At 41.8% G+C, this 17,945-nt stretch overlaps 2 protein-coding genes across 6 annotated transcripts in view; one reads left to right on the top strand and one right to left on the bottom strand.

Annotated features, from left to right (window-relative positions):
* Positions 1-16,594, bottom strand: part of Dcaf6 (DDB1 and CUL4 associated factor 6) — a 118,007-nt gene extending 101,413 nt beyond the window's left edge. For 4 of the 5 annotated variants that reach the window (XM_026777519.1, XM_013354809.2, XM_013354807.2 and 1 more), the window contains exon 1: positions 15,748-16,119. In XM_026777519.1, coding sequence (XP_026633320.1) covers positions 15,748-15,844 — 97 coding nt within the window. In that variant the 5' untranslated portion in view covers positions 15,845-16,119. Of the gene's footprint in view, positions 1-15,747; positions 16,120-16,251 lie in introns of those variants that run through there. The other variant, XM_013354808.2, reaches the window with a different exon arrangement.
* A 231-nt stretch (positions 16,595-16,825) lies between these two features.
* Mpc2 (mitochondrial pyruvate carrier 2) overlaps positions 16,826-17,945 on the top strand; it is a 15,928-nt gene continuing 14,808 nt past the window's right edge. Inside the window, exon 1 of the mRNA XM_005370102.2 lies at positions 16,826-17,145. Within this exon, the coding sequence (XP_005370159.1) occupies positions 17,037-17,145 (109 nt within the window). The 5' untranslated portion in view covers positions 16,826-17,036. The remainder of the gene's footprint in view (positions 17,146-17,945) is intronic.

Here is a 17,945-nt window from a genome sequence, read left to right as displayed (position 1 = left end):
TACAAGAGATAGTTCCAGGACAGGCTCCAAAACCACAGAGAAACCCTGTCTCGAAAAACCAAAAAAAAAAAAAAAAAAAAAGAAATCACAGACCAGTGAAGTTAGAGCATCTTGTCACAGCAAATTTCCCATGATTATGTATCAATATTTGCTCCAACTAATTGCTATCTCCTTCAGAAACAATCTTCTTTGACTTTCATGACCATGACATCTTTTCAATAATCAGAAGAACTAAAGAACTAAAGATTTGGTAAATCTTTTCAAGGAGTGATGAGACACAAAACTGTTTTGAGTCTGAAACCACAAAGGACAAAGAGGTGAATGTCACTGATGTGTGTAAAATGAAAACTTTGAGAAGGCTAAGGCTACAGGAGCAGCATATATGTGAGACACACACACTGCCCCACTACACTGACACACCAGCTCTTTTTCATGAGCTCCCACTGAGTTCTTAGGATGCTGTGAAAGCAGGGCAGGAAGCATGAGATGAGAGAGTATGAACTTAATAAGACAAAGGACTGGAATTCCACTCACTTCCTCATCAAATCAAAAGCCATAGACAGAGGAAAAAACCCTAGGGAAATGATCTATCACTTGACAAAACTGGAATCACCTCAGAGATAAGCCTCCAGGTACATCTATGAGATCATCTTGACTATGCTGGCCTGTGAGAATGTCCTAAGACCAGTGTTCCTAATGCTGCAACCCTTAATATAGCTTATGTTGTGGTGACCCCCGAACATACAATTATTTTGTTGCTACTTCATAACTGTAATTTTGCTTGTTACGAACTGTAATGCAAATTATTTGATATGTAGAATATCTGATATGCAACCCCCAAGAGTTAAAAATCACTGTCTTAAGTGATTATGTTAAGTAAGTTAGTTGAGGTGGGAAGACTCACTCTTTTTTGTTGTTTGCTCATTTGTTTGTTTTTTTCAAGAAAGGGTAACTCTGTATAGCCTTAGCTGTCCTGGAACTCATTCTGTAGACCAGGTTGGCCTCAAGCTCACAGAGATCTGCCAGCCTCTGCCTCCCAAGTGCTGTGATTAAAGGTGTGTGCTGCCACTGCCCAGACAAATCAGTCTTTTTAAATGTTTCTCTTTTATAGATTTTTGTTTATATATTTTTGAGACAGGGTCTCTCCCTGCTGTCCTAGAACTCACAATGTCCTAGAACTCACAATAAATGGCGCACACATGCATTTTATGTATGCAGATGCCCATGGAGGCCAGAAGAGGATGTCAAATCCCTGTGGAGCTGGAGATACAGGCTTTCATGTGCCACCTAACATGGATACTTGGAACCAAATGCAGGTCCTCTGGAAGAGTAAATGCCCTTAACCAGCAAGTCATTTCTCTAGCCCTGGAAGAGTGATACCATTCCCTGGGCTTTGGTCCTAGACTGTTCAAGCATTCATCTCCCTCTGCTTCTTGATGGTGCATACAGCATACTCCAGATGCCTCTAGCCCCTGCCACTACAAACCTCCTTGCTTTGATGGACTGTACCTTGTAACCGTACCACTCAATCCCTTCTCCCTGGTGTCAGGGTATTTTATCACAGAGACATGGAGTAATTAGCACAACTAGCGAAAAGTCTTGTGCAAAAGTTCACTGACAACCATAGTTTAGGCAAAGAGAAAGTACCAGTGGGAGAGGGCATAAATCGTTTATCTTTAATGGGTGGATAAAAACATCCTCCCGGTTCTATCACAAACTTTCCATTCAACAAGCAAGAGGGAATGTACAGTTACTTTGAACTGCTTTATCTCAACCATATTTCCCAGAATTCATTTTAGGAATGAATTCTATCATTAGACATGATAGACAGTCACATTTATATAAAATTTGGAAAGATGAAGTGAAACACCATCAAGATTGGATTATGTCTACAGAAGGTGGGAGCAGGTGCTCACATAGCTCACAAATGAAGCTGGCTGCTGCCTCACCTTGATGGAATGGCATAACTAGCTTTGTAACTGTACTACTTTCCTATGCAGCATCCTTCAGTTTCTTCAAACACTGGGCTAACTGTACATTTAAGTTAATAGCAAAGGACATGTGCTTTTCCTATGGAATGTACACATTCATGAGATGCTCCAATCTAGTTAGACCTGGCAGCCTATGTCTTCACAAGATCTAGTTTGTGCTTATAAGTTCAAACTTGTTCTTGCTTCCTTCTACTTTACAGTACCTTTTCTTTCCAACTGCCTTTCCCTATAGATGTCAAGTCCCACAGTCAGACACAAAGAAAACAATTTCACCAAAGCTCTTTAATGAGTTCCCACAAGGATAAGGGCCAAACCCATCTTTGTGTGTAATACGTACCAGCTGTGCTAGTTACCTTTCGTCACCTGTGGGCATATCTATGGAGCATTTTTGTGATTAATGATTGATGTGGTACAGTCCAACTCACTGTGGGTGAAGAAACCCCTGAGCAGGTGGCCTGGCTATCTATGAAAGCAGCTGAGGATTTCTCCATAGTCTCTACTTCAGTTCCTTCTCGGCTTCTCTTTATGACAGATTACAACCTAAGCCTATCAGAACACAGTCTAGGAATGGAGTTGTGTGAGGAGAATTCTGAGTGCTTGTGAGAACACTCCAAGAAAATGGTAAGAGTCTCATGACTTCAGTTTCTTCAAAACATGCAATTGTTCTTGGAATAGCAGATAGAGTTGAGTTTACTTCAGATTAGTCATTACCACTTGCTGTTGGTATTCAATTACATGTTTAAACTATCCTTTATATGCCTCTATGAAAATGTTTTGCCATTTTGTCTTTGTGATTGTATACAGCTTGAACTCAAGAGAGTTTTACCTTTTTCTTAACCCTCAGAGTATAAACTGTCTGAAGTTCTGAATAGAGTTGGCTCTGGCACGAGATTTTAGTAGACCTCATTTATCGCCTCCACTCTCCCAGGTCCCACTTCCTCTAGAGCAGTGACTTAAGCCAAATAAAGCCTATGTTATCACAGCAACAAAAAGCGAAGTAGGACACCAGTGGTTCTGCTTCTGTGATGAAATCCATACACTGTAAACACTTTCAGTAAGCCTAGCGTGGAAGGAAATTTCAAACTAATGAAGAATGCCTATTAAAAAAAACAAGAAAATACTATAGTTTATACTATATTTAATAGTAAAAGCCTGAGAGCTTTCTGCCTACAATCAGAAAAGAGGCAGATGTTCACTTTCACCACTATTAAAGCAGTACTACAAGTTCTAGCCTATGCGATACGTAAGACAAGATTTCAAATTTTTTAACCTTTTTATGTGTATGGGTGTTCTGCCTACATGTTTATAAGTACAGTGTTCAAGGAAGTCAAAAATGCTGTTGGATCCACTAGGATTGGAGTTACAGATGGTTATGAGCTGTCAAGTGGGTACTAGAAATTAAACCTAGGTCCTCTGGAAGAACAACATGTGATATTAACTGCTGAGCCATCATTCCAGCCCACAAGAAAAATACTTAAAAATCAGATTGTATAGGGAAGCTTTCCTATAGGGAAAGGATAATATCTGTATACAAAATCTTGAGAAATACTTTAAAAACTCCCTGAATACTAATATGTGGGTTGAGCAAAGTCAAAGTCTACAGAGCAGCAAAAGTAGTTATTTTGCTGTTGTTGTTTTGCCTGGATTTATATTGGAGGAAGGGTTTCCTGTAGCCCAGAGTGGCTTTGAACTCTCTACATAGCCAAGAATAACTTTAAACTCCTGATCCTACTTGTCTCTGCCTTCTAAGTGTGAAGATTATACACCTAAGCCACATGCCCAGGTATAGAATTACATTTTTATTTGAACTATGAACATGTGAAAACTGAATGTAAACATGACACGATTCACAACTGTATCACAAAAACTAAACTTTTACGCATAAAATTTTAAAAACTCCCATAATGAGATCGATAACTTGATAATTACAAAATGGTGATTAAAAAATATCAAAGTCCTACATAAATGGAGCGGCACATCATATTCATGTAGTAAAAGACTCAGAGTAATAAAGGTATCAGTTCTTCTATAGTGATATTTTGTTTATGATCTAACAAATAAAGCTTGCCTGGAGATCAGAGTGCAAAGCTAGCCACACTAGTCAGCCATGGAGGCCAGGCGGTGATGGTGCACACCTTTAATACCAGCACTAAAGAGGAATGTAAGGCAGTGTGAGACAGGAACTCACTCTCTTTTTCAATCTGAAGATTCTGTAGAGGTAAGAACTCTCTAGTGATTGACTGCTTTGCTTCTCTGATCTTTCAGCTTGAACTACAATATCTGTCTCTAGGTTTTTAATTATTCATGCTACATTCTTCCCAAATTCATCTTCAAGTCCAACCACTGTCAAAATTCAGCAATGTATCTGACACATGGATAAGCTTATTCTAAAAGTCACGTGGAAAGGCCTAAAGCCTAGACAGTACTAAGAAATGATTTTGAAGAAAAAAGAACTTACTAAATCTTGATGTTAAAGCACACTGTGTGACTACAGAAATAAGACATTATTATATTCTCAGAGGGACAGGAGAACAAACAAAGCCAAAATTTAAGAATTAGACACATTTCATAAAGGAAAAACAATCTTTTCAATTATTTTAGTAAGTGGTACCCATAAAACAAAAATTAATTTTTAATTAAACTTTAGACTGCATGCAAAATTAACTCGATGAAACCTAGACTTACGAACAAAACTGTAAAATTTTAGAGAAAACTCAGTAATAAAAACTTTCATGATCACTAATAGGGATGGGTTCTCTATGACATAATACCAAAGCACAATCCATAAAAGGAAAAACAATGATAAATTGGAAATCCTAAAGTTAAAAACCTTTGCACCACGAAAGCCCCTAGGACAATAAAAGATATACAACAAAGGGGGGAAAAAAGGAGGAGTGGGAAGGTGTATGTAACCGGGACAAGTATCTAAATCACATAAAGTATTTTAAAAATTCAACTCCGAGGTTGCTGCTGCTGTTCTCTAACACTACGGTCAGGTCTGGTTCTTGCTCCAAACAAAGTAGATAAATAAGGTTTATATCATGGTGTACACAAAGCAGACAGCTTACAAACCCACCAGAGCCAAAGCACACAGGGAACAATGCTCTCTACAGCAAGAGTAAGTAAACCTCATCATTTCAGGCCTAAGACAGTATTCTGTAAAACTAGGTGCCACCAGAAGTTTCTAAGTCCAAAGCTCCAGGATAAAAAAATTGCCCAGAACTTCAAAACACAACTATATTTCCAACACACAACCACCAGTACTTTGCAGGAAGCAATCGAGGCCTATCTCACTAGCCTCTTTAAAGTCATCAACTTGTCATGCTGTTCAAGACAAATGTAACTAAAGATAGCATCTAGTGCATTGCATATATCAAGAATGTGTTTGAGAATCTATTGTGGGGGTTGGGAAATAGCTTTGCTGGTAAAAGCACTAAATGCCAAGATTAATAACCTGACTTCAATCCTGAAACCTAACAGGCAAAAGACAAGAACTGACTGCTGAAAACTGTCCTTTGATTTCTGTACACATGCCATTGCTCATACACACATCACACATATATTTTTTTCTTTCTCTCTTTCTTTTTTGAGATAGGGTCTCACTGTTTAGCTCTGACTCAAGAGGGCCTCAAACTGACAGAGATCTTCCTGCCTCTGCCTCCCAAGTGCTGGTATTAAAGCTGTGTGCTACCATGCCTGGTCATAAAATTTATATTTTCAAAAAAGAATCCACTCAGGCTGGAGAGATGTCTCAGTCATTAAGATCTCTTATCCTTCCAAAGGGCCAAAGTTTGGTTCCTAGCACCTCCATGATAGTTTATGACCATCTATAACTCTAGTCCCAGGGAAACCAGCTTCCTTTTCTGGCCTGCAGAGGCACCACATATGTACACAATGCACATACATATATAAAGGCAAAACACTGTTAAGGGGGAAAAAATTCACTGCAATAAAAAATTTTACAGATTGAAATTTTTTCCCTTTTCTTCTTTTTTATTTATTTATTTATTTATTTATTTTTGTTTTTTTGTTTTTTTGAGACAGGGTTTCTCTGTGGCTTTGGAGCCTGTCCTGGAACTAGCTCTTGTAGACCAGGTTGGTCTCGAACTCACAGAGATCCACCTGCCTCTGCCTCCCAAGTGCTGGGATTAAAGGCGTGTGCCACCACCGCCCGGCTTTTTTTTTGGTCTTTTGAGACAGGGTTTCTCTGTGATTTTTGGAGCCTGTCCTGGAACTAGCTCTTGTAGACCAGGCTGGTCTCGAACTCACAGAGATCCACCTGCCTCTGCCTCCCGAGTGCTGGGATTAAAGGCGTGTGCCACCACCGCCCGGCTTCCCTTTTCTTCTTGTTATCAGTATTAGATCCACCCTCATGGGGTAAAACATACCTAGATATTTGATTGTGAGTAGAAAAAATAGGGAACAGAAATCAATTATTAGCAGATTCTTTCCATTTTCTTTTGTATGTGAAATTTTAATACAAATGTGAGATATAAAGGATTAAATAGAAATCAGCTTATTTCAGTGAACAAGTTTCAACAGTTCAACTTTGCAGCACCTATAAATAAACCTGTGAAATTTTTTTTGGGGGGGGGGCTCAACATTTGAAAAAAATAGTAATCCAACTAGAAAATAAGGAAAATATACTCAAACACTTCACTAAAAAATATACTGAAGGCACATATGTATATGAAAAGACATAGAACTTTATGAGTCACTAGGGAAATACCAATCAAAAGCAACAAGAGAGACACTGCTATATACCTATCAAAATGGTTAAAACAATGACATCTTCAAATACTGGAGAGGATATGAAGAAATGGCATCACCAATATGTGGCTGATGTGAATAGTAAATGTCACTGCAAAAGAGCATGGCAGCTTCTTAAAAAATTAATCAACATGCTTACCACAAAGCCAAAACAAAAAGAAATCTTTTTCCTCTAGACAGGGTTTCTCTGTGTAGCTTTGGAACCTGTCCTGGCACTAGCTCTGTAGACCAGGCTGGCCTCAAACTCACAAAGATCCGCCTACCTCTGCCTCCTGAGTGCTGGGATTAAAGGCGTGTGTCATCACTGCCTGCTATTTTCCTATTTTTAAAAGTCAGAATTGCAGTTGTCGGGGTTACCATGATGACGAAAGGGAATAAAAAGGGTAGCACAAAAGATACTTGTGACAGAATTTTATATTTTAACCACATTAATCCATTAGTGAGCTAAAATTAACATTAATTTATCAAAAGAAATACTATACTACACTGTACACATATAAATGAATCCATGTAACATTATAAAAACATAAATAAGGAATGTGAATTCTCTGTCAGTTTCCTGGTTATTATATTTCAAAAAGAAGTTACCATTGGGGTTCTGGTTGAAAGGTATATGGTATACAGCTTTCTATTATTTAACTTTAAAAATTTTTAAAAATTGGTATTTTGGTTGAATGTCTGTCTGGTGCCAGCAGAGGCCAGAAGAAGGCATTAAATCCTCTCCAACTGTTGTTAGAGATGGTGTGAGTCACCATGTGGGTGTACGGAACTGAAGCTGGGTCCTCTGAAAGAGCCATCAGCACCTTCGACCACTGAGTCATCTCTCCAGTACCAAATGTTCTATTATTTCTTATACCTGCATATGAGTCAATTATTTTCTTAAAATATAAAGCTTTTTGAAACTTAAAAAAAAAAATCCAGACCCAGATGGCTTCAATGATTAAAGGACAAAGTACTTTCAACCTTATATAAATTCAGAAAACTAGAACATATCCCACTCAAGGAGCCAACATCATTCTAGTATCAGAACTAAGTACATTTAAATACTATAAACTAACATCTATGAACAACGGCCTAAAACTCACTGAAACTTAACAATCTAAAAGGATGTCAGATCAATTCAAAAACCCAAATTGAATGAAATTACTGACTGATGAATAGGTCTATGCCTATGCAGGTCTATGCCTTGGTGTTCAGATTGAGGTCAGATGATGACTTTATCCCCTTTTCAGGAACTCAATGCCTACCTCTGTCTGATCTACATCCTTGCAGCTATCAGGCAAAACCTTTGGAATGTACAAACTTAACAAACTACTAGTTTCCAGCAACCCCAGAGCTAGTAATGTTATCGGATAACATCCAATACCTACAGTTTCTCCCTTTGCAATGACCCATCCACCTTTCGTTCCTATCAGTGAATTTGGAAAATGTTCTGACTTTTGACTCCTTTAATTTATTTCCAGAGTTCATATAACTGCTTCTATACTGGAACATCTACATTGGAACATGTTATTCAGGGCAACTTGAATCTGTGTTCCCAGGACAGTCACTTATATTTGGCCCAAAATAAACATTTTACCCTTTGAGTTAGAGCTTTGTCTTACACTGACAGAAGAAAAATGAAAGACAATTGTACTGGAGTTTGAGAAATAAAAATGGGGCAAGCAAGCTGGAGATTGCAGCAGCTGCCAGGAGATGAAAGAGGAGAAAAAGGAAAATTATACTTTCTGAATTAGCTATCAAGAAAGCAGACAGGCTCAGCAATGGTAGTCTGCAGCAGTCACATGAGGGCGGTGAGGGATGTATGTAGATAGAGATCTTCTGAGAATGAGAATGCCAAAGTCAGACCTCAGAAAGCAGGCAGGCTTTACATCAAGGGTCTGTAAGCAAATATACCCCAGACAGATGTTACTGGGATATAGGTATAATCCTCATCAAGGTGAGAGATATTCCTCTACATCTTATGTCTTTAGGTTTGCCACCTTCTTTTCTCCTTCTGGGTTCAGATTGTCCTCTTGGGACTGCAAAATGGGATTTTCCCCTTTACTAAAGATGGTCTCGGCCTTGCCTGTACAAGAGAAGCTCCTGTTATCCACACAAGTATTATCAACTCTAACTAAACCTTTTGTAAATTTATAGATCATCAACCAGGCTATTGTACAGAGGATATCACTGTGTTAATATTCATGCATCCAAGTGGGACCACTTTTTGCACCAGAAAAGATCTTATGGGCCAAAGAACATGCCACTTTTACCAGAGGAACCTGACATAGTTATGATGGCGGTTTGAATGACAATAGCCTCCATATGCTGATATATTTTAATGTTTAGTCATCAGGAAGTAGAAGTGTTTGGTCTGATTAAGAGGTGTGGCCTTGTTGAAATGGATATGGCCTTGTGAAGGAAGTAAGTCACTGTGGGAGGACCTTGAGGTTTAAAAAGCCCACACCAGGCACAGTCTTCTCTCCACTCTCCTCTACTCTCCACTTCCCTCCCTCCCTCTCTCTCTGCCTACTGCCCAGGAATCAGGATGTGAAGCTCTCAGCTACAGCTACAGTGCCATGCCTGTCTGCTTCCAACCAGATGATCATGGTTCCTCTTCACAGCAAGGTAATAGGAACTATGCTTTATTTCCCAAAAGGTGCCATGGAAGCAGGCAGCTGCAAACGGCCCTTTCATTCCATCCTCCAGCCCATTCATCTCCTATCACACACTAAAGCCATTAAAACAATAAAGTACTGACACAGAGACAGAAACTTTAATCAATGAATGTGGTAGGGAAATTGACCTGTACATATTTGGTTAATTGATTTTCAACAAAAGGGAAAATCTTTTCAGAAAGAGTGGTAGATCAATTTTACATTCATAAACAAAGAAATGAAACTTGATCCACCTCACAGCACACATAAAAATAAGCTCTAAATTGTTCTTAGTGTAAATGTAAGAGAGAAAACAGAAAACCTAAAAGGGGTAAGAAAACAGCAAAAAATTTGTGACCTTGAATTATGTAAAGATTCTTAAACAGAACACAAAAGTTTCAAAAACTATTAACTGCAAATACTGTTAAGAACAACGTTCGGTAAACATTGTTAAAAGACAGATGTGTAAATAGTTCAAGACCATCCTTGGATATAAAGCTAATTCAAAGTAACTTTGGATTACATGAGGCCCTGTCTCAAGAAATAAGGGGGGGGGGCAGGTAGAGAACAGAAGAGTATAGGGAGAAGTAGGGCAAGAGGGGATATAAGAAAGAGGGGCAGGGGAAGGAAAGAGAACAGAAAGAAGGGGGACAGGGAGAGGTCAGGAGAGGTAAAAAGGGAGGGAGGATTTAAGAAAAAGACACTACTAGGCATGGGTGGCAATACACCTATAACCTCAGCATTTCAAAATATTTCCAGATCAGCCTGGTCTAATTAAGGGGGGAGATGCTGTCTTAAAAAAATAAATAAATAAAATTTAAAAGTAATAGGGAAAAAACACAAGACAAATGGGGAAAATATGTATTTTTAAAAACCTATTTGACTTTAATACTCAGGAGAAGGCAGGTGCTGTGGAATAATGCTCTTGTACACTGTAAAAATTTGTCACCTGTATTAATTTAATAAAACACTGATTGGTCAGTGACCAGGCAGGAAGTATAGGTGGGGCAACCAGACTAGGAGAATTTGGGGAAGAAGAAAGGTAGTGACAAAGCCACAAGCCAGAGGCAGAGGAAGCAAGATAAGAATGCCTCACCGAGAAAAGGTACCAAGCCATGTGGCTAAACATAGGTAAGAATTATGGGTTAATTTAAGTTATAAGAGCTAGTTAGGGAGGCTGGAGAGATGGCTCAGTGGTTAAGAGCATTGCCTGCTCTTCCGAAGGTCCTGAGTTCAATTCCCAGCAACCACATGGTGGCTTACAACCATCTGTAATGAGGTTTGGTGCCCTCTTTAGGCATACATGCAGATAGAATATTGTATACATAATAAATTTTAAGAAAAAGAGCTAGTTAGTAATAAACCTGAGCAATAGACCAAACAGTTTATAATTAATATAAGCCCATGCTTTTATTTGGGACTGAAGAGTTGTAGGACCAGGCAGGACAGAAACTTCTGTCTACAAGCAGGTGGGACTCAGTGAATCTGAGGTCAGCTTGGCACTCATACTAAGTTTCAGGCCAACCACAGTTACATATAGTGAGAATGTCTCAAAAATAAAATAAAATATAATAAAAATTTTAATCTATTTGGTTAAGGACTTGTACCAAAACAGTCAGATACATATACATGTATGTAAAAATGTATATTTAAAAGGTAATCTTCACATTTAACCAATGTGCATGGATATAAAAGAAAACAAAAGGATATTTAATATCCTTAGCCATTAGAGAAATACAAACTAAAGCAATATACTTCTATACACCTCCTTCCAAAAGGCTGAAGAGATGGCTCAGCAGTTAAGAGCATTTGTTGCTTTTGCAGAAGAGCTAGATTTCATTCCCAGCACCTACATGGTGATTCACAGCTATCCTTAACTCCAGTTCTATACACTCTCTTCTTACCTCCAAATCACCAGGCACAAATGTGGTGAACATACACACACATACAGGAAAAACATTCATGGGCATAAAATAAATCTTAAAAAAAAAAAAGGCTAAAGGTAGGAAGAGTAACTAAGGCAGACAAGGACACCTGGAGCCCATACACCAAGTGGGATTGTCGTTCGGTGCAATCATGATGAACAATAAAGCTAAACACATTATACAACATTGCAATCTCACTTATTTACCCAAGAAGTGAGGGCTTGTGTCTACAAATACTAATTAAAAATAAAACCCACCTTGTTCTTTCCAAGGTGTAAGTGAAATTTCACTATTTATAGCTTCTCTGTAAACTCTCACCAGTGTTTTAAAAAGAATTTTGGGTGAAATGTTGAGTCTTAGCTTTCTTTGTATTTTCTCTATGTACCTCAAGCTGGCCTTAAACAGTCCCCTGCTGCCTCTCGCTCCCATTAACAGTTTAGAAAAGCATCTTTGAAAAGAAACAAACAAACCCCACATTATATTCGGGGTGAGGGATGTGTGCAGGTCAGAGACAACTTTGGGAGGCAGTTCTCTCTTACTGTGTCAGTTCCTGGAATCGAACTCAGGATGTCAAGGCTTGACAACAAGTACCTTTACTCCTCCAGGTATCTTACTGGGTCAATTTTGGTTTTTATCAGATGGGGTCTCATTCCATTCCAGACTACCATGGAACTTTCTATAGAGGCCAGGCTGTCCTGGAACTTATAGTCAATCCTACTGCAGTCTTCCAAATGTTGGGATTAAAAGTGTAAACACCATACCTGACTTGTGTATGTAGTATATACTTATATGCCTATCTGTATGTATGGGTGCACCAGAGGGGATAAAGAGCTCTCTATCTCTCTCCCTTTATCCCCTTGAGACAGGATCACTTCCTGAAGCTGCAGCTCTGTTTAGTAGGTTGATATGACTGCCTGCAAACCTGTCTTCATCCCCTACCCCAGCTTTTTAGAGGTGCTGGGACCCAAATTTGGGCCTTTGCTTATACAGCAAGCATTGAACCATCTATCTCTCCAATCTACTCCATCCTGTCCTTTTTTTTTTTTTTTAAATAGGGTGTCTATTGTAGATCAAGCTGGCCTGAAACTCCTTAATCCTCCTGCTCTAACTCCCAAAGTGCTAGAGGCATATGCCACCATAGCTAGCTAAATGTTTTTAAATTGTTTTTATTTTTAGAAAGGGTCTCATGAATTCCAGGCTGGCCTTGAGCTCTTTATTCTCCTGCCTCCACCTCCAGAGTGCTAGGATTACAAAATGACACCTCCACACCCAGTTATGTGGTGCAAGGAATGGAACCCAGGGCTTCTGCATGCTAGGCAAGCACTCTATCAGCTGAGCTACAACCCAATCCCTTCTTCAAGCACTTAAGATCAGGCAGTGAAGATAGCAATCTTCATTTCAGTTTGCCTGGTGTAGGAAGTTACTGTTCTTTGAATACCTAAGGGCCATTATCTATAAAAGTGGCTATTTTTACAATTTTGCCTTTAGATTACTCTGTAGCAGTTTTTTCACCTTGCTTAGCTCCTGAGGAAGTTAGTGGAAACTTTGTGTTCTGTTTCTTTAGTGTCAAACCACTATAAAAGTTAACAGGGTTTTTTTTTTTGTTTGTTTGTTTTTGTTTTTGGTTTCGAGACTGGGTTTCTCTGTAGCTTTGGAGCCTGTCCTGGAAACAGCTCTTGTAGCCCAGGCTGGCCTTGAACTCATAGAGATCTGCCTGCCTCTGCCACTATAGCCAGCTAGCATTACAGTTTTAATGTTACTTGGCAGTAATTTATTATTAAGAATACAAATAATGAAAACCTATTAGGATAAAATGCAAACTTCAATACCCTAAATAATTACAATGTTCAAAACTTCACATCTTTAAGAAATCAATATACTTTCTAAGTTCTTTGGACTTGGGATTTAAAAGCCCCCCACCCCTTTTTGAGATAGAGTTTCACTTAATATCTCTCAGCAAACCTCCTTCCTCAAGAAAAAGGGGAAGGTATTATAAGAGCACTTTAAAAGGGCTATCCACCACCCCCACATGCCCTCATGCACACACCGAGAAACTTTAGGTGAGGGGTATTAATTAGATTGATTGTAGTTTCTATTTCAAAGACGGCCTTGAACACCTGATCCTTCCCCTCTTACCTTGGACGTGCTGAGATTAAAGGGGTTCTCCAACTAACCCAGCTAAAAATCTTTCAAAGTATTAACATAAGGTATGCATCATTGTTAAACTTAAGTCACTTAAAGCTAAACATGGTGGCATAGGCCAGTAAGCCCAGAATGTAGGAGAGTGAGGCAGGAGGATCAAGAGTTAGAGGACAGGCTGGGCTACAGTGTAACACTGTCTCAAAGTCCACCTCTCCTCCCCCAGTTATACACATAGACTGTCTGAGATAAAGAGCTTCCTACATGTGCACTAAGCTATTGGAGAGTTTGTGACTCAGGCTTCCTAATAATCAGTGGAGTCTTAAATTTCAATCTAGCTGCCCCTAACACAAATCCCATCTCCACTGGAGAACAGAATATATCTGTCAGTTTTTAACTTTTGAATACATTTTGCTCACTTGTTGTGGGAAGGGGCAACGCTCAGGAGTAGTCAGTTCTTTCTTTGCAACGTGTGAGGTCCTGGGGATCAAACTCAAGGCTTTGTGGCAAGCGCCTAATAACCTGCAGAGACATCTTGAAAGCACTGCAACTGTAGCTTCTTCAACTTTATCATACATAGCTGAACTCAATCAGAAATACTAAAAATACAAAACTAAACACTTAAAACTGCCCAACTAATTGAAATAAAAGACCAAATTATAAATTCACTCACACAAATTGTTAGCATTTGCTTTATTAAAGTAAAACTCTGTTCTTTGACAAATTAAATTTTAAAATAAATTTGCACACCTTTTTTAGGTCAAGGACTTTTAAAGGGTTTTACAAATATTAAAAACAAGCACTCTTGGTAATTACTGCAACATATGTAAATGATGTTTGCACATAGTTGTGACAGTGAACACATATTTAAAGAAAAAGGGACAAGGTCAGGTACACGCATATCACGCACATACACACACTGTAATCCCAGGTATCAGTAGGCTGAGATAAAAGTTAAGGCTAGCCTAGGGAGCCCACTGTTTCAAAAAAGAAAAACTTAAATAGGCAAAAAAAAAAATGTTTAGAATATTAAAGTCCTTAATAAAGTACTATGTAATGTTTTACGCAATCTTTAAGTCTGAAAGGATCTCAAAATGTAGTGAAGAAAAGTATGAGGAAAACCAATGCTTATAGCACCATGCATTCGGTTTTCTCACACATACAGAGTATGCGCAGATATACACCTTTATTTATATATGAACTTTTAAGAAAAATTATCTAGAAAAAAACAATCAAGAAACAAGCATTATTTTAAGGGCAGTGGCATGAAATTGAAATGGGAGCGATCTTGGGGATCTCTGCTTCTTCGTATTTGAATTTTTACAATGAAAACATATTCATAAGAAAAGAACTTAAAAATGTACACCTAAACTACTTTTAAATAATTTACAACCAATAGTATTGGCTGTACTGAGATTTCATTTCCTTCTATTTTTGTTGTAGTGAAAAACAGATGACAGCAACAAATCCCTTTACCTGGCAATGAAATGGCAGAGCTGGGGGAGGGGGCACTCTGAAGAAACAGGACTTTTCAGTTGACTCGGGCTTAGTAACCCAGCACACTCACAAAACTTATGGTACAAAACGAACGACGTGAAATACGGCGCCCTCGGTGCTGAAGATTGTTTTTAGAAAGCTTAACTAAGAAACCGAAAATGCCAAGTGTGTTTTCCAGGGGTGGGAATAGGAACGTGAAACCCTACACCACCTAAAAGAGGTCCACAGGACTGACAGCAGAGTGGACCCGGGAAAGCGCGGAGGTGGGGAAGGCTCCCGGGTCTTGCCTAGGTTTGGACTCAGCTAGGGGGTGTTAGGGGTGTGAAGTCCCCGAGGGTGGTCAACAGCGTCTCGGGGGGGGGGGGATATCCAACCCCCTGCGGAAGCCGAAGAAGGTGAACAACCTGATCTCTTTGGTCGAGCGGCGACAGCTCCAGAGAAGAGCAAAAGCGCCAACTTTTGCTCTCAACGTGGCATCTCCGTAAGGTTCAGCAAGTCTTCGCCGGAGTCTCAGCGCACAAGCGACCCCAACACCTTCCCAGGCCAGTGCCCACTCCCCACGGCCCGGCTCTCCCGAGGGAAGCCCATCCTGAGCCGCGCCTGGCAGCTTGCAAAGGAGACTTAGCCGGAGGAGGTGCTGGAGCGGTTCGCCGACACCCCACTTGACAACCAGCCTTCGGGGCGCCCTGGCCGAGGCACTGTCCTACCGCCAACAGCCCCGGCGGCGCCCCCTCCCCCACCTCTGGGCGGCGACCTCAGCGCCACCGCCCCGGGGCCCCCGCTCACCCAGGTAGCGGCTCCTCAGCCGGGACGGGTCTTCCAGCCCAAGGGACCTTTTCCTCACGTCCCACAACAGGTGCGGGCAGGAGCCACTCCGAGACATGGCTCTGCCGGGGCTGGGGTGGAAAGGGGAGACCACCACCGCGGGGGGTGGGGAAGGGAAAAGAGGGAGGGGACAGGCCGATCAACACCCAAGCGGCACCAGCACCATGCGCGCGCCGGGCCTCGCTGGCGCCGCGACTTAGATGGCGGCGGCGGCGGCCACGGCCGCGCCTTCTCCCCCGGAGCCCAGCGGCACCCGGGCCACAGCTCGCCTCATACTCTCTCTCCTCAGACTACCCAGAACATCTAGAGAGCAGCAACAGTCCCCTCCCTCGACCCCCCTGCCGCCGGAGGCGGAGGCGGCTGCGAGCTCCGCCCTCTCCTGCCTAGACCACGCCCCTCCAGGCCCTTCTCGCGAGATGACGCCCACCCGCGACAGAAGCCGGCGTGCGTCACCATTGCCCTCACCCTAGGAGCGTAGCTTCAGGCCGCTCTAGCCCACTCCTTAATTGTCTATGGATAAAAGAGGAATGACGGAAGCCGCTGAAGTTGGCCTCTCGGCTCGAAGGAAGAAGCCGGGCGTGATGACTCATGCATGCAATCCCAGCACTCGGGAGGCTGAGGCTGGACGATGGCGAGATCCAGACCAGCCTGGATTATATAGTAAGACACCATCTCGAAAAAAAAAAGCAAATAAAGGAAGCAAGACAGGTATGCGGAGTCATCTTTAGGTGGGCTACGAAAGCCCAGAAAGCTTATTTTAACTACAGCCTTCTAAATCAAAGTGAGGGACGACACTAAGAAGCGGCTTCAGTTTCCCCTCTCCAACATGGCCTCTAGAGCCGGAAGCAGGTGGGCGTCTGGTCCCGCCCCTTCCGCTCCACGAGGCCGGCCAATTAGAGCGGACCGCTCGGCCTACGCAAGCGCCTCGCCCTCCTCGCGCGAGCAACCGGGGCACGTCGACCTCTTTAGCACCTGTTGCCATGACTCCTCCTCCGTCTCCCCCGCCCTCTCGCAGGAGGCGGGCTGGGGCGGGCTTTTGCTGAAGCTCCGCCCCCTCAACCTTCTCCCGGCGCGGAGTCTAGGTGCTTGACCCCGGGCTGCCAGAGCCGGGGGAAGGGCGCCTTCGGGCAGAGGCGGACCCTTAGCGCTGTGGAGAGAGTGTGACGGAGCCGCCCTTCGTTGTCAGCCCGGAACGAGGACGCAGCGTCGCTCCTACCTAACTGCTGTCGATCCTGACCGACGCCGCCGAGATGGCAGCTGCCGGCGCCCGAGGCCTGCGGGCCTCCTACCACCGATTCATGGATAAAGTGGAGTTGTTGCTGCCAGAGAAATTGAGGCCGCTATACAACCACCCGGCAGGTAATGAATCCTGAACGGCTCGCAGAGAGGTCGTTCCTCTCCCTCCAAAACTGGGACATTAGAGGCCCAGTGACAGTTCAGTTACTGCAGGAATCTCAGAGTCCCAGTCTCGTCACCTGAAGGGAATCCCTCAGTTCTCCTAGTCTTTGCCCTTGTCTCATTTTGTGTCCCTTCCCAAAGCCAAATAGCTCCACCGGGTGCCCTTGTTGACTTTTACTGCCGGCTCTCCTGTAAGCACTCACTCACTACTCATACCCCCGACCTTGTCTCCAGACTTGAACCTTAACTTCTGCCACAAAGGGGGTCTTGGGCCGCCCTGAAACTCCCATTCTACTCCACTTTTTCTCTCCGTGGATTTATAACACACGTGAGAAAGAGCCGAATAGCTGTCTGATCTCAGCAGAGGGTTTGGACTAAAGGTCATACTTCAGCTCCTGTTGGCAGAGGCCCGCGGAGCCAACCCTTCCCAAAATTGGACGCTTCCCCACTCCCCTTCCCAGTCAATGTCACTCCTGTTCCCTAGATCCAGTATAAGCCAATCATTACGCAATCCCTGACCAGGCTCTGTCTGAGGCTTTTTTTTTTTTACGCGGGCAGATACGAATTCTTTTCCAACACTTACCAAGGTGTGACCTTGGGCAGAATTCTACACCTCTGTCCTAGCCCTAATTCTTGTAAAATATATTCATTCTGAAAATAAAAAATAACATACATGCGTGATACTTTGGGGATGTTAGCTGTCATTAGTGCTAGATAAGTAGTCTTGAAGTTGAAAACAATTCTTTTTTTTTTTTTTTTTT

The sequence above is a fragment of the Microtus ochrogaster genome, unplaced genomic scaffold (assembly GCF_000317375.1).
Source record: "Microtus ochrogaster isolate Prairie Vole_2 unplaced genomic scaffold, MicOch1.0 UNK70, whole genome shotgun sequence".
In the NCBI taxonomy this organism is placed as follows: domain Eukaryota; kingdom Metazoa; phylum Chordata; class Mammalia; order Rodentia; family Cricetidae; genus Microtus; species Microtus ochrogaster.
This window is presented reverse-complemented; position numbering and strand designations above follow the sequence as displayed.